This window comes from Alnus glutinosa, chromosome 2 (genome assembly GCF_958979055.1).
Source record: "Alnus glutinosa chromosome 2, dhAlnGlut1.1, whole genome shotgun sequence".
NCBI classification, from domain to species: domain Eukaryota; kingdom Viridiplantae; phylum Streptophyta; class Magnoliopsida; order Fagales; family Betulaceae; genus Alnus; species Alnus glutinosa.
The window spans coordinates 29666938-29685192 of NC_084887.1; the positions used below are offsets into that span (position 1 = coordinate 29666938).

General features: G+C 33.6%; 1 protein-coding gene across 1 annotated transcript; it reads right to left on the reverse strand.

Moving 5' to 3' along the window:
- Window positions 1–7039: 7039 nt before the first annotated feature.
- On the reverse strand, window positions 7040–7561 carry LOC133860830 (non-specific lipid-transfer protein 2-like). Its single transcript, XM_062296456.1, has one exon. The coding sequence runs from the start codon at window positions 7498–7500 to the stop codon at window positions 7207–7209; it is 294 nt and encodes a 97-aa protein (XP_062152440.1). The 5' UTR covers window positions 7501–7561; the 3' UTR covers window positions 7040–7206.
- Window positions 7562–18255: the final 10694 nt, after the last annotated feature.

Sequence of the window (18255 nt, forward strand, 5' to 3'; positions counted from 1 at the left end):
TTTTTCTTTTTTTGTTTTTCTCTTTGAAGGAGTTTTCTAGAGTTCAGGTCTAAAAAAGTTAACGTGCGGCGCATGTGACTAGCTTTCCTTTTAAAGAGGTGGGAAAAATTGACCGAATGTCTTTTTTGCCAACGGTTGAAATTTTCAAGGGTGGGTCGTGTGTGTGTCACCTTTTCAACATTGAAGGCCATATTAAAAAATAATAATAATAAATTAAAAAAAGAAAAGAAAAAGAGAGATCTTTTGTGATTAATTGTGAGAACGTAATTTTCGCCTTGCGGTCAGTAAGCATTTGAGATCTTTGCTTCAAAATTTAAATGATGCATGTAAGAATGTGTTACGTACGATGAGAAAGCTAGAAGTGATACATGCTAGAATATTTGATGGAATCTCTTGTAAGAATTACCTTGAAAAGTTTGCATATTGGTCATGAAAGAATTTCTTGAAAACTTCCAATTTTATAACAAATATTCCTTATCTCCATCATTGGAACGATAACATTAATTCGATTGTCATGGGTATATTAGGAATGAAATGTAATAGTGATCATATTAGTAGTGGGGCGGATTTTAATATGGATTGAATGGGCTTGGCCTATTCCAATTATTAAAATTTAAGCTTTGGGCTATGTCTATATAAGGTCACAAGTTCAATGATAGTCTAGGGTATCTTGAATCTTATTAGTGAATTGTTTACTATGTAAACTAGAGGCTGAGCACCTCAAATGCTCTGGAAACCGGACATCTCGAAGAGTCCGTTTCATCAATTCTAAATACTTTCTCTATTTTCATTTCAATTTCCTTTTACAATTCATCAACCAAATCCTAGAAAATCAGGTAGAAAAAGTAAACAAAAGCAAAAAAATAAAATGTTCCTAAGACGCATTACAACGTCGCTTTTCTTAAGAAATTATTTACTCTGACTGAAAAAGTATGCAAAGAGTTACAAATAACAAATATTTCTCCAGAATACAATGGAGCCTAGATTTCTCTGTTTGTTTAATTGCGTTTTGCACAAAAAAAAAAAAAAAAAAAAAAACCAAAACGCTTTCATATTTTCCTATTATAGCAAGAGATAGAAAGAAATTTGTAATTTTAAAATAAAGAAGGTATCAAAAAAAACAATGAAGATAAAAGAAATTTTGTTATCTTTTTATTAAAATAACTGGACAGCTGTTACTTCTAGATTTTGTTGATAACTGAACAGTAGTTACTTATGTATTATGTTGAATAACTGCTAATCCAACCGTCCATAACTGCTTAAATAACAGTTATAAACTGCTGTTTTAATAAACACTTAATTCTGACCTTTAAATCAAATAACTATCAATGATTATTTAATAATAATTATTATATCGTTATTAATTAATCTCAACTGTTAGATCAAATGTGATTTGACCTTACAATTTATTTTAGTGATGGTCCAGTAAATCCAACCACTGAATCTACTTAAAAAGCATCTTATGGTTTAGATCAAACCACCAGATCAATTGATCATGACCATCCAAAATTGAAAGGTTATGATTAGATCGCTTTGAGCTCCGATGTTTTATGCCAAGTGCGCCATTAAAGCACCACTAGCGCCCTACAGCCTATAGCCACACGAGCGCGTGTGCGTCCAGTGCTTCGCACTATACTAGAGCATACATGTACGAGAACACACTCGAGCATTACTTTAACTGCCTAAGGTGTATTAGACCTTATAAATGCCAACTACGTACACTTTCTCTTTTTTCTCATGTGAGACTATCTTCAATTAATGCTCTTTAACACATTCCTTTTAAAATATTCTCGATATACAAAATAAATATATATAAATATTAATGAAAGTTCTTTAACAAAATCCACTAACAGTAAAATAACTGTTACATCGATGCAATTTGAGTATTTACAATATCCATAAACATTAAATCCCTATGTGCCTAAACAGAATCAAAAAGGCTTGGATCTTTACAAACCAATGCCCTTATTGGGCTTCCAAGTTTGGACTCTGCATCAAAAAGACTTTTTGTCCACATCCAGAGTACTGGCCTATGCTAATTTTTTTTTCTTTTTCCTTGACGTACATTTAATTAAGTAAGAAGTCTGGAACACACCTAGGATGGAACCCCAACAAAGAAAAAAAAAAATAAGGCATTAAGGGCTGGTCTAGAATTTCCGGTACAGCAAGGACTCAAGATTTGGAAATAGATATTTCATGTGAGAGCATTAATATTGCTTTTTCGAAATTAACTACACTTAAAAAGTAAATTAATTTTCTACTTCTCTCTAAAAAAAAAAAAAAATTGAGATTCAATAGATTAGAATACGTTAGTGACTTACTTACCAAGGGTTCTTATTTTTATCAACGATGACTGAGATTTATTTTTATCATATCCTCGAGTTTTTAATTAATAGAACATCAACTTTTATAATATGTTTTTCTTGAAGACGATAGGAATAATATTGGAGAATGAATTTTCAAAATAAAGATAAATTAAGTGATCATGAAAATTTCAGAAGCACAACCTTTACGATTAGCTGGTTAGATACTTAAAAGATACGTTTTGTATGCAGAATGGACAAAAGGTACATTCCCATGCCTTCTTTTTTTCAAACATAATCTTGGGAACAAATTAACTACAAATCAATGGGCATGAAAAGTTGGACAAAACTGATAAGGATAAACTCATGCAAGGAGATCATTCATTATTAATACATATAAGTGTTGACTCTCAGCAACCATGTTCATGACAAAGTAAGTCATGGATGATGGAACAGTGTAATCCTTTACGGGTTATTGATATCCGTAATACGTACGTTTACCTTAATCTGCAGCAAATAGAAGCCTAATTAATTAATTGAAGCTAACAATTAGGGAAGTGGACACCACAGGAGCTGGCAGTTTTTCTGGCGTTGGGAGAGTTGATGTACTGCCTGAGGTTCGGATCCTTGAGATACCCACAAAGGCATGGCCTCTGCTCCCTCACCTTGCGGCAGCACATGCTTGAGGGCGGAGCTGACGCCGAGATAGCGGGTATGCACGCGTTCATCTCTATGGGACTGCAAGTCGCTGCCTTTGCCGTCTGTGCTTCGCTCAAAAGCACCATCATGACCACCACCATGGCACAAAGGGCAGCCCTCTTCATCTTCAAATTCTTCAACCACACACGCGCACAGAGAGAGAGAGAGAGAGAGAGAGAGAGAGAGGCTCTTTGCCTCTTTGGTGCATTCGCATTCCGCCTGGATTAGTTTCTTGAGACTTGCATGGATGGTGGGCTGAGAGGTCGGCGGGTCAAACGGGGCACTTTAAGTGGGACCCAAAGTCTCACGCGTTGGATGAATTATGCGCCAATATAAATTATATAATCATTGGATTCATGAAAAAATTGGTTTCAATTAGTAAAAAAAGATTGAAAACAAATTCGTCGTGTAAGCCCGGGTTCAAACCGTGGACGGTGGACCTGATGGGCAAGACTTAGCACGACGACAAACAAATATTGAATTCTTTGTCCAACAAGTTGCGCGTTAGTGGCACTGGCTTCTTGTTACTACTTGGCAAGCTTGATCAGATTTGTCTACGAAGGAATTAAGCTTGTTTTTCCAATTCTCCTTTTACGATTTGGCCCCTAGAATTTCTCTAAGTTATAAGCAAAACTGATAATTAATAATGTACTATGTTGGCCCATAAGCATGGAGGTAGCATATTTTGAAAATTTAGCTGATCAAGGGAAAAGTATTTTGAGGGAAAACTAAGTTTATCCCCTCAAACTACTATATATTTGATTGTCAAGTCCCCTCCAAATTATCAGTTTGGTTATGTGGTTTTTTTATTGCTTTTCAGAGGTTTGCTCTGTTTTGTTGTTTTGTTTTGGCAGCTGTATTGTAGTTGCTGGTTTGTGTTTTGGTGGCCAGAGCTTTTGCTCTTGTTGTTGAGATGGATCAGTTGTTTGTATCCTTTATGTTGTAATATATATAGTTTCACTAAGTCTTCGAAAAAAAATTTAATTCTAGGGTTACTTTTGTCCCTTAATTTGTTGGTCTTGATGCATTGACAATTTTTGGTAGTTACAAGGACATTGACACAAAAAATAGTTTCACAGGACATAAACAATATGGGGAGAAAATATATGTAGTTTTTCCTTATTATTTATGTAAGAAGAAAAAAACACAAAAAATAAAAGACGAAAAAGCATAGAAACAGGATAAAGGGGCCACCCTGCATCATAATTAATTATGATAAACAAATTACGGGGAACTGCATATATATATATATATATATATATTTCAGTCTCAGGACATACTACTAATTATTCTTATGTTAGCGCATCGTTAACAATTTCTCTCATATGTAATATATATTGTTTTTTGTTGATGCAGATTTTAGCACGATTTAACTTTATATAGGCACTTGTAAAATAAGGAAAAGACTGCTTGAGTAATGCCGGCAGAGGAGCCTCAAATAATATCTTGAGAGAGAGAGAGGAGCTCAATAAAGAGTGTTTGTGAGCAATGGATGCCATACATTTTTTTGAGAGTATTGTGATCCTTCTTATGCAAAACTCTTTGAAGGTAATTTTTAGTGGGTGTTTTTCTTCTTCTTCTTCTTCTTTTGTTTTCTTCTCTCTTTTTTTATTTATTTATTTTTCAAGTATTGGGGACATAACTGTGGTGTAGCTAATCTACAGGTGGTTCTAAAAAAAAATGATCATATCCGATCCATTTCATTTGAAATGAAGAGGAACCGATTAGTATTAAAAGAAAGGCAAAATTGTTTTAATATTAAAATTAAAACAATTTTACCCCTCATATTTACTTAACCGACTCATTTCCATTTCAAATAAAACAAAGACAATCTATTTCCGTTCCCAAGTCTCTTCAAAGCCGATGTTGAGTGAGTGATTAATGCAGTACCCAGGAAGGCGAATCTTTAAGCCCATCTTGTGGCTAAATGGGCTTCAGATGGTCTGTGGTTTGGGTCCATCCCGGTGGCAGCCTTACCCCTAGCCTCCAGAGTTGCTCTTCGTAATGCTTGTGTGGTTGATGATCCCCTAAGCTGTTTGTTCTCCTCTTCCTATCCGTTGAAAAGAAAAAAGGACAATGTTGTGGAATTTGTTGAGAATGAAACAAAATATCCAAGCTAAGTCATAAGTCTCAGTCATGGATGTAAATAAGAACTTTCTACTATTTGACACGTACGAAAGGAAAGATGTAAACTTAAAAAAATTCATAAAGAATAATAATCGAAACACCTTGTCAATCTCATATGTATTGAAAAGATAAAAATATGAATAGTTCATATAAAGAGTGAGTGGTTTATAAAAAATACTTTTTAGTGTTAAGCATGGCCGGCGTAATAGATTTTGAGGCCTAAAGCGACAAATTTAAGTGATGCATTTTTTATATTTAAATATTAATTAATTTTTTTTTAATATTTACATTTTTTTATTTAATATGTCAATTAGAGCATTTTCTTCTATTTGTAAAATGTATTTTAAAACTTTTTATTATTATTAAAACTTATTAGATATAGAATGACTTATGATTTGATTTAAGGACATGAAATAATAAGACTTAAATAAACAATAAAGAGAAAAATGAGGATAAATTATATAAAGAGTGATTTGTAATGGAATATAATGGGAAAAAAAAAATGTTGGAGGTTGAAGACTTACCGATAGTGTAAGGCTATTGATTATGCTTAACATAAACAATGACAATTTATGTACTTTTAAGACTTTTCATATTCCTCTAAGCATTTAATTAAAAAAAAAATGTTGGAGAAAAAATTATTCTCATTGGACCTTCGTGAGAATATAAAAATGGGGCTTTTCAAAAGAGTAAATAAATTATTATTTTTTTGACATGTCCATACAAGTGGGAAGAGGGGGGATTTAAACTAGTGACCTTCGCTTCATGAGTCGTGGTCCCCAGCCGATTGAGCTATCCCTTGGGGTCAAAGAGTAAATAAGTTGGAATTTACAAGGATTTAGGGATGTTGAGATTTTCTGTGAATGTGAATAATGAGACTTTTAATTTATAATTACTTTTACTATAATTGAGGACCTTAATTAGAAACTATTTATTAAATTTTTATCATATTAGAGTCTTATTTATTTATTTATTTTTAAATAACTTCTATTGTACAATTATTAATTAGGGGCCTTAAATAGAGAGTATTTATTAACTTTTTACCATATTATAGTCTTAAAATGTTTTTTAAGAAGAACCTAGCCTTTATTGTATAATTATTAATTGAGGGCTTTAATTAGAAAGTACTTACTAACTTTTTACCATATTATAGTCTTAAAATGTTTTTTAGGAAGAACCTTTATTGTATAATTATTAATTGAGGGCGATAATTAGAGAGCACTTATTAACTTTTTACTATATTAGAGCCTTAAGTTTTTCTTTTTTAAAAAAAAAAAAATTATATAATTATTAATTGGGAGCCTTATTAAATTGGGGGTAGTGACCGTCAAAGGCTTGAGCTGCCCATAATGCCAAGTCATACATAAAGTAAGCTTCATAAATGATTATAAGGAAATTATAATATCTCTTGGAATCCTGAATATGCTTTTACCAATCATTAATATACTAATTTACCTACATATGTCTTTCTCCTATCAATCGGTAAATTGATTAATCTTTTTAGGATAATAGAGCAATTGTGACTAGTACTTTTATTTTATTATTTTTACCGATCGAATTGGATTTTAATTTTCTCCCATTATGTCAACAAGATATGATGCAATTTTTATGTTAAAATTTGTAAATAAATCCTTTCCTTTGGTTACTTTTAATTTACTTTATTTTTTTAAAAAAAATATATATATATTAAAGCTAGCTAAGGACTACCTTAGGACATGGCAATTAAGATGGTGAAGAATTGTGGCTTGGGTCTCTATGTCGACCACTTGCTCTCTCATCACGTGCTGGCCGGGGATATACTTAACAAGATTCCGAAAATATGAAAGGTGGATATGGAGAAAATTAGAAGAAAATTATCAAATTCATTTCAGGGTATATGATCAGTTTCTGGAGAAAGAGAGAGACCCATGTTCAATAAAGCAACATTCATTGCAGAAAATTATTCATTACACGTACATATAGATAAAATCATACAAAGAGGAATGCATTCATCATTCATTTTGCCAGTTCTCCTGAACTGCATTATTCACTATAGTGATACTTCTTGTTTTTACCCAGAATTATAGATAATTTTCAGCTAAGTACAACTAGGGATGGTAACACCACAAGCGCGAGCAACCTTTTTGGCACCAGGAGAATTAACATACTGCTTGAGGTTTGGATTTTTTATGTACCCACAGAGGCATGGCTTCTGTTCCTTCAACTTCCCGCAACAAGCGCTAGACGGCGGTGCGGACGACGTGATCGCCGATATGCATGGGCTCAACTCCGTGGGATTGCAAGTCACTGCCTTTGCCGTCAGTGGTGCTTCGCATAGAAGCACAGCTACCACCACCACCGCCCAAAGTGCCGTACAAGAAAACTTCTTCATCCTCAAATTAATTTGTCGTCTATGAAAGAGAGCAATAATGGTGGTACATGTGACCAATGGCCTCCCACACAACGAATATATATATACATAAGAGCGTCTACCGACTCCACCGGTCCACCGCCTAGATATTTACTAGGTTGGTCCCACCTTTTTTGGGCCGAGTTCATCAAACGCTAACACGTGTCTATTGAATTTTAACTCCTAAATCAGGACCATTACAAATGTCACGCAGATCTAATCATAATAATTTTGAAAAATGAAAAAAAAAAGAGAAAATGACTCGAGAAAAAAAAAATGAATCAATTTAATACTCCGTTTGTTTTGACGTAAAATCTTTTTCTTCGTTAAATCAATTTTTTAGATTTTTCTAAAAATATTTTCCAATGTATGTCTCGTATGAAAAAATTACAAATGGCAAAAAATCAGTAGTGATGAGATTCCATTACTAGCCGACAAAATTCTAGCCACTTTCTTCAGATTTCAATGAAGGTGGTCGGAATTTGGCTCAAATTGCCAAATTCCGACATCAGTCTGATTTTGACCTGTTTTGTCATAATCTGGGTTGCTGGATTCTAGCTACTATCGCCGGAATCCAGCCAGTGCCAATGGGTTTTGACAATCGGATACCGAAATTCGGGGATCTTTGACGGTAGAACAGGCTACCAACAAACTCCAATGCCTAGCAGGATTAGGATTCTCACAAATTTGCGTACAATAATGAATAATTTAAATCTAAAAAATGATTTATAATTTTTAAAACGATTTAAAACCATAAATCGTTTTTCAAAAATTAAAGAAACTTTTATGGTCAAATTGTAAATGATTTTTGTTGACTATCATTTTCAATTGCATCAAATACAAAAAAATACAGAAAATATTTTTCAAAAAATATTTTACGTTCAAACAAATAGGACATAAGCGCATTCCATTCTTCATCGACCATTTGAGTAAATTTGGATAAAAGAATATTATGCCTGTTTCATATTGTAAGATATTAGAGATGCTCTGCAATTTATTGACCCCCATTAGAGCATTTCTAATAGCCTAGCTGAGTCAATTTGATGAAAATACTAAAAAATCATTTCTAGCAGCCTCATCACTTTAACCAAAAAGTTTTTGTGAGTGAAAATACTCACAAATTTTAATAAGTAATATTCACTCACCAACTCTCTCACCAATTTTGTTTCTCTCTTCTCTCTCACCTAATCACATCACACTTTTTTCCATTTCTTTTCCCATCTCCCATCTCTCACACACAATGATGTCCTTATTTCATAGATATGAAGGTTTTTTTGTCCCTGACACTTTATGGTTCTTTCATTTATCTTTTCTTTCTTTAATTCTTTCTTGAATTTGGTTGAGAAACAAATAAAAACTTCGATGAATTTCTTAGCAATGATCTAATCTGAAGATGGAAATGTATGGTAACTTGTTGTATAAAAAGATTAAATAGAGAAAGAATAAAGAAATCTGAAAAAGTATTATTTAAATTGAATAGTAATAGTGAATAGTTAAAATTGTGAGGTTGCTGGGAGATTTTTTAAAAAAATGGCTTACTAGAATAGAGAAAAGTGATTTCTCTCTACTTTGGTGAATAAAATTTGGTGAGACTACTAGAAATACTCTTACAATTTAAACGCATTATTTTTTCTTTAATACATACTCGATGGGAGTGAAGCGGGTAGCGGGCTTGACGAATCATCCTCTCTCCACTTGCCCCTCAAATTTATTTATTTTTAATTATTATTATTTTCTTAATTTTTGTTTTATTTCAAATCGGTTTGTAGGAAATTTCATATATTTCATATATAAGAATGATATGTATCTTTTAAACTTATGAAAAACACACATTATTTTTATTAATACTATTAAAAAATTATGTGTGAAAATAGCATGTACTTCTCACATGCTAATGGACACATGTCAATCTTATATGTAGATTATACTAAATGTTTTACAAATTTATTTATAAGAAATTTTTGCCCCTATTGTATTAATTCTAGAGTACAAGTACAAACCGGTTTGTGCTTGTTTTTAATGTTAAGAGATACGGAGCAACACCATGTCGTATTCTACTAAAAATGGTTCATTAGAGTGTGCGCATTATCTATTTCCTGTAATCATGATACATTTGAATTCTTTGTTTTTGTGGAAATTCATAAACAATATTCTAAGATTCTTCATGATCAAGCATTGACTCGAAGTCATCGAATGATGAAGAAATATCTGGACATTGACCATATCATGTTTGCAAACCTGTTGAAATCTTTGTTTTCACAACCAACCAACCTAACCTTTCGCTCTTCGGCTCAGAAAACTCAACAACCAACCACCACTCAAGCAGGCAATGATAGACATAGAAAAATTGTTTATTCAAAATATTGCGTGTTGGATTTGAATTGTGCCAGCACATGAATATAAAATTATATAAGTTAATTTTAATCTGACTCATTTAATTAAAATGGTCAAACCTCTTAATCATAACATGTTAATTTCGTGTTAAAATTTTACCGCATCAGCAAATTACGTAAAAAAAATTAACAACCACTCAAATCTCCACTTTACACCTCCCCACGTTGTCATCCAATTTAGGATAGATGAATATGTGGGTCTCAAATTGTTGCTTGAAGTCTTTGGTGGGCATTTAAAGGCCATGAGGCTTTATTAGTTGAATTGATTGGTATCTTCCTTGGATGTTAGATTAAAAATTGCATAGTAAAGTATACTTATAGCTATATGCTCATAGTTCACTTCCATTTAAGTGGAAAATTGAAAATCTACTTTATAAACCAAATTTTGTTTTAGTTTTATTATATCGTAGATAGTCGTACCGTACGTTATTTAAAATTTTAAATAATAAGATTATATATATATACCATTAAATTTTAATAAAATTTAATTTGCACCATAAATGAAATGGAGAGATCCCCTCCCTCCTTCTCGTCGTGATTGACGGAAGTTTGGCTCACATATTTAGACAAATTAGACATTACGACTACCAATTAAAGTAGTTGGATGTGGTGGGTTCCAAATGTCACGTTAGTCTGCTTCCATTAATATTTCATTCACACTTAAACAATTTTTTTTCTTTTAGCAACTTCAAGACAGAGGGTTAACTAGTTATAGTCTTATAGACTAATTAGCATCTCTATTCAATTATATATATGACCAGGGACGGAGGGAAGGGGGCTGGCAGAGGCCATGGCCCCTTCCAAATTTTTTTTTTTAAAAAAAAAAAAAAAATTAGAAGGTGAGAATTTTTTTTTTCTAAAAAATAAAAAAATATAAGGTAAAAAATAAAAATTCGGTCTACTGGCTCTTACCAATTTTTTTTTTTTTGCCACTGACCCCTGCCCATGAAAACTTTTGGCTCCGTCCCTGTATATGACAAGTCGCATGTTAGACTATACAAATTAAATAGATATAATAATCATATAAGGCGGTGCATAAATCATAAGTGATTGTACATTTTTAGTGATTTGTGTCTGGAAGTGGCCGGCCGAGCCACTCCAATGTTATGAACTTAATTATTACACTATTTTTCCATTTTTTTTTTCTTTCCAGCTCATTTGAGCATATATATTTTTTCACTAACAATTGCAAGAAAAAGATCGGAAGAAGTGTGTGAAAGAGAAAAATGAGTCTCGAAAGAATCATTCAAAACTTCCTTTTACATTTTTATCAAAATTACTAATTTGAGGAGGGCATTAATTTTCACTTTTTGTTTTGTTGATTATTCAGAGAATTGTGTCGTTGTATTTGTCCCTTTCGAGGTAACAATCAGCATTATCGTTCTCCCCCCAACTACTAGCGACCAGCATAATTGATTATGATCATGACCGAATTCGAATGGTATATGCCCAGACGACCCACAGCTTTAATTTCACTATCTAACTTTATAATACTTATTAACATCAGATTATTCTTAATTCTTTGTTTCTTTTCCTTAGTCATAGATGGAAAGAGTGAATGACTTATTTTCTACTTCTCTCTCAAAAAAAAAAAAAAAAAAATTGAGATTCAATAGATTAGAATACGTTAGTGACTTACCAAGGGTTCTTATTTTTATCAACGATGATTAAGATTTATTTTTATCATATCCTCGAGTTTTTAATTAATAGAACATCAACTTTTGTAATATGTTTTTCTTGAAGATGATAGGAATAATATTAGAGAATAAATTTTCAAAATAAAAATAAATTAAGTGATCATGAAAATTTTTAAAAGCACAACCTTTACGACTAGCCAACTAGGCATTTAAGATACGTTTAGTATGCGGAATGGACAAAAAGTACATTCACATGCCCTTTTATTTTTAATAACATGCATAATACTGGCCGGGAACAAACTGTAAATCAATGTGCATGAAAAGTTAGACAAAACTGATTCCAGTTTCAAGTGCATGGTAGCCATTCACTAGGACTCCATCCACCTAAATGACCCATAATGACACTACAAAAAAACATGCAATTAGTCGCGTGGCTACAGTAGCCGTTACTGTAGCCACGTGGCCAATTAGCCACGTGTAATAAATAGACCTGGCTAGATGACAGTTAGCCAAGTGTATTTATTACACGTGGCTAATTGGCCACGTGTAATTAATACGCGTGGCTAAAATATTTATATTTTTTAATAATTTTTTATATTTATATTTGTAATTGGCCACGTGTAATTATTACACGTGGCCAAACGTGTATTAATATACGTGGCCAAGTAGCCACGTGTAATAAATACGCATGGCTAAAATATTTATATTTTTTTATAATTTTTTATATTTATATTTGCAATTGGCCACGTGTATTAAATACACGTGGCCAACTGTTTTTGAAAATATATTTAAAATATAAATATAAAATAAATAAATAAATATATATATATATATATAAATTGGTGCAGGTAGGCACGCGGGACAATTAATTGTCCCGGGCGCCTACCTGCCATTACTTTGAAATATATAATATATATATGTATATAAATTATATTCTCTCGCTCTCAATTCTCTCTCTCAGTGTTCTCTCTCTCTTTCCGTCACTGTTCTCTCTCTCTCAGTGTTCTCTCTGTTCTCTCTCTCTCTCCCTCTCGCTCGCTCTCTCTCTCTCACTCGCTCTCTCTCTCAATGTTCTCTCTCTCTCTCTCCCTCTCGCTCGCTCTCAATTCTCTCTCTCCCTCTCACTCGCTCTCTCTCTCTCTCTCTCTCTCTCTCTCTCTCTCTCTCTCTCTCTCTCTCTCTCAGTGTTCTCTCTCTCTCCCTCTCGCTCGCTCTCAATTCTCTCTCTCAGTGTTCTCTCTCTCTCTCTCTCTCTCTCTCCGTCACTGTTCTCTCTCTCTCTCTCTCTCCCTCTCGCTCGCTCTCTCTCTCTCTCTCTCTCTCTCTCTGTCAGACACGCACCACCGGCCAGCTCTCCGTCAGGCGCACACCACCGGCCAGCTCCCCGACCACCGCGTGGCCAGCCTTCCCGACGGCCTTCCCGATGTCGACGTCTCTCTCCGTCAGTACCCTCTCACTCTCTTTCTCTAATACCTCTCTCTCTCTCTGTCTGTCTCACTCTCTGTATCTCTCTCGGTATGGCCAGAATATTAGGAAGGAAAAAAACAAAAACAAAAAAAAAAAAAAAAAAAGAAGAAGAAGAAAAGATAATATAATTGTTGGCAACGTGCAACGTGCATAATATAATTGTCCAAAAAAAATATAATTTTTTTTTTTTTAAAAAAAAAAAAAAAAAAAAAACATTTAGCCACGTGTATTAAAATACACGTGGCCAATTGTTAGCCACGTGTATTTTAATACACGCGGCCACTTGGCCACGTGTCTTAAAATACACGCGGCCAACTGTGCAGTTAGTGTCACTCGGATCCATCACGTGTATTTACGTGGCCACTTGCATGTGGCAAACAGTTCGCCACGTGTACAGTAACCGTACACGTGGCGAACTGCAAATGGCAAAAAACAATTTTTTTTTGTAGCGTGAACTCATTTTTGTCAATAAACACTAACTAAAGCATTCGATGAGCAGTACCCCTTTTAGAAAACTCTCTTCTTTTTCCTGTATAATTATCATTTTATGGACCACATGAGTTACAAAAGAGAGAGAGAGAGAGAGAGAGAGAGAGAGGAGCAATGTTAATAAGGACAAATTCATGCAAGGAGATCATTCATTGTTAATACATATAAGTGTTGACTCTCAGCAACCATGTTCATGACAAAGTAAGTCATGGATGATGGAACGGTGTAATCCTTTACGGGTTATTGATATCCGTAATACGTACGTTTACCTTAATCTGCAGCAAATATAAGCCTAATTAATTAATTGAAGCTAACAATTAGGGAAGTGTACACCACAGGAGCTGGCAGTCTTTCTGGCGTTGGGAGAGTTGATGTACTGCCTAAGGTACGGATCCTTGAGATACCCACAAAGGCATGGCCTCTGCCCCCTCACCTTGCGGCAGCACATGCTTGAGGGCGGAGCTGACGCCGAGAGAGCGGGTATGCACGCGTTCATCTCTATGGGACTGCACGTCGCTGCCTTTGCCGTCTGTGCTTCCCTCAAAAGCACCATCATGACCACCACCGCCACCATGGCTGATGGCACAAAGGGCAGCCCTCGGGCCGGGTCAAACGGGGCACTTTAAGTGGGACCCAAAGTCCCACGCGTTGGATGAATTATGCGCCAATATAATCATTGGATTCATGAAAAAATTGGTTTCAATTAGTAAAAAGAAATTGAAAAAAAAAAATCGTCGTGTAAGCCCGGGTTCAAACCGCGGACGCCGGACCTGATGGGCAAGACTTAGCACGACGACAAACAAATATTGAATTCTTTGTCCAACAAGTTGCGCGCTAGTGGCACTGGCTTCTTGTTACTACTTGGCAAGCTTGTTCAGATTTGTCTACGAAGGAATTAAGCTTGTTTTTCCATTTCTCATTTTACGATTTGGCCCCTAGAATTTCTCTAAGTTATAAGCAAAACTGACAATTAATAATGTACTATTTTGGCTCATAAGCATAGAGTTAGCATATTTTGAAAATTTAGCTGATCAAGGGCAAAGTATTTTGAGAGAAAACTAAGTTTATCCCCTCAAACTACTATATATTTGATTGTCAAGGCCCCTCCAAATTATCAGTTTGGTTGTGTGGTTCTTTTGTTGCTTTTCAGAGGTTTGCTCTGTTTTGTTGTTTTATTTTGGCAGCTGTATTGTAGTTGCTGGTTTGTGTTTTGGTGGCTAGAGCTTTTGCTCTTGTTGTTGTGATGGAACAGTTGTTTGTATCCTTTATGTTTTAATATATATATATATATATAGTTTCACTTATTCATTGAAAAAAAAATTCTAGGGTTACTTTTGTCCCTTAATTTGTTGGCCTTAGATGCATATATTGACAAATTTTGGTAGTTATGAGGACATTGACACAAGAAATAGTTTCACATGACATAAACAATATGGTAGTAATTTGAGAAAATATATGTAATTTTTCCTTATTATCTATGTAAGAAGAAAAAAACACAAAAAAATAAAAGACGAAAAAGCGGAGAAATAGGATAGAGGGGTCACCATGCATAATAATTAATTATGATAAACAAATCACAGGGAACTGCATATATATATATATATATATTTCAGTCTCAGGACATACTACTAATTATTCTTATATATGTTAGCACATTGTTAACAATTTCTCTCATATGTTATATATATTGTTCTTTGTTGATGCAGATTTTTGCACGATTTAACTTTATATAGGCACTTGTAAAATAAGGAAAAGACTGCTTGAGTGATGCCGGCAGAGGATCGAGCCTCAAATAATATCTTGAGAGAGAGAAGCTCAATAAAGAGTGTTTGTGAGCAATGGATGCCATACATTTTTTTGAGTGTATTGTGATCCTTCTTATGCAAAACTCTTTGAAGGTAATTTCCAGTGGGTGTTTTTCTTCTTCTTTCTTTTGTTTTCTTCTCTCTCTCTTTTATTTATTTATTTATTTTGCCACGTATTGGGCACATAACTGTGTTGTAGCTGTATAATCTACAAATGGTTCTCAAGGAAAATGATCATATCCGACCTATTTCATTTGAAATGAAAAGGACCCGATTAGTGTTAAAATTGAAACAATTTTACCCCTCATTTAATTTCTTAACCAGCTCATTTCCATTTCAAACGAAACAAAAACAAAGCCAATCTCGAGTGGGTGATTAATGCGGTACCCAGGAAGGCGAATCTTTAAGCCCATCTTGTGGCTAAATGGTCGGTGGTTTGGGCCCATCCCGGTGGCAACCTTACCCCTCAAGGGTTGCTCTTCGTAATGCTTCTGTGGTTGATGATCCACTAATCTGTTTGTTCTCCCCCTTCCTATCCATTGAAAAGAAAAAAGGACAATGTTGTGGAATTTGTTGAGAATGAAACAAAATATCCAAGTCATTAGCCTCTGTCATGGATGTAAATAAGAACTTTCTACTATTTGACACGAAAGGAAAGATGTAATTAAGCTTAAAAGAATTCATAAAGAATAATAATCGAAACACCTTGTCAGTCTCAAATTAAAAAGATGAAAAGATGCGTAGTTCATATAAAACACTACAAAAATACATGAAATTTGCCACGTGCATTTTGACACGTGTACGGATCATGTACACGTGTCAAACAGGTTGCCACGTGCACTTCGCCACGTGTGCGACGCGTGTCAAATGTGGATGTCACTAACTGTGCATTTTGACACGTGTATTGAAATACACGTGCAGGGACGGAGCCAGAAGTTCTTATGGACAGAGGCCAATGGCCGAATTTTTTTTTTTGGTAGGGGCCAAGTACACTAAATTTTTATTTTTACCTTATATTTTTTTATTTTTTAGATTATTTTTTTTTCCCACCTTTAAATTTTTTTTTTAAGAAAATTTGGGTGGGGGGGCCATGGCCCCTGCCAGCCCCCCCCCTCCCTCCGTCCCTGTACAAGTGTCTGATTCGACACGTGTATTGAAATACATGTGTCTGACAGTTAGACACAAGTATTGGAATACACGTGTCAAACATTTGGACACGTGTATTCCAATACTCGTGTCTAACTGGACACGTGTATTAAATACACGTGTCTGACAGTTAGACACTTGTATTAAATACACGTGTCAAACAGTTGGACATGTGTATTCCAATACTCGTGTCCAACTGTTTGACACGAATATTTAATACACGTGTCAAACTGTCAGACACGTGTATTTCAATACACGTGTCTATTTTATGTTTTTTTTTTAAAAAAAATTTCAAATTGTATTTTTTAATTTAATTAAATTTAGTACACGTGTCCAATTGGAGACGTGTATGGAAATACACGTCTCCAAGTGTAGTTTTTTTTTAATATAAAAAAATATACTATAATTATATATAAAATATTATATATATAATTTATTCACCTAAATACAAATACAAACCTATGCAACCCTAAGTGTATGTACTGTATACAATGCTAAACCCTAAGCCCTAAAACTAAACCATAAACTATAAATTAAAACTAAATCTTAACCCTAAATTTAAACCCTGACACTAAGTATATATATATATACTATACTAAACCCTAAATTAAAATTAAACCCTAACCATAAAATTAAACCATAAAACCACTAACCCTAAGTGTATATACTATATATAACCATAAACCCTAATCTTAAGTGTATGTTCTATATGTATATATAACTAAAAACCCTAACCCTAAATGTATATACTATATATAGCTATAAACCCTAACCCTAAATGTATATACTATATATAGCTATAAACCCGAACCCTAAATGTATATACTATATATATCTATAAACCCTAACCCTAAATGTATATACTATATATATCTATAAACCCTCCCACTATACACTATATATAGCTATAAACCCTCCCACTATACACTATATATAGCTATATATAGCTTCTTCTTCCATATACTATATATATATATAAGGAACTCATCATATAAACCCTAATTCTAAGTGTATGTACTTTATATAGCAAAAAACCCTAACCCTAAGTGTATGTACTATATATAGCAAAAAACCCAAACCCTAACCCTAAGTGTATCTTTTATATATATCTATAAACCTTAACCCTAAGTGTATATACTATATATAGCTATATAAGTATACTATATATATATATATATATATATATATATATATATATATATATAGTTTCTTAATGTAAATGGTGTACAAAACCAAATCTTAATTTGGTGTTATATATATATAAATATAGTACCGAATTTGGTTTAATTATGTATTTAGTACAATGTATAAATAAGTATATTATTTACAGTACATCCATTTATGTAAATGCATATAGTATAATATGTAAATTAGGTTAGGGTTTACGTACTTATAAGGAACTCAACATGTAAACCCTAAGTATAGTATTTACATATAGCCCTAAAACTTAACCTTATGTGTGTATATATATATATATATGGATCAAATTTAAGATCCATATGTGTGTATAAATGTATATATATATATAGTTAAGAAAGTAAGTTTTTTTTAAAAAATAAAAATAAAAAAATAAAATCCTAAATACAATATTTTTCGTTTTTAATATATATTTGGAAAAAAAAAAATTCACATTTGGCCACGTGTACTTATTACACGTGGCAACATATGGCCGCGTGTAATTAATCCACGCAGCCAACTGGACACGTTTATTTTATACACGTGTCCAATTGGACGCGTGTTTAAATTACACGTGTCCAATTGGCCGCGTGGATTAATTACAGGCGGCCAACTGTGATGCGC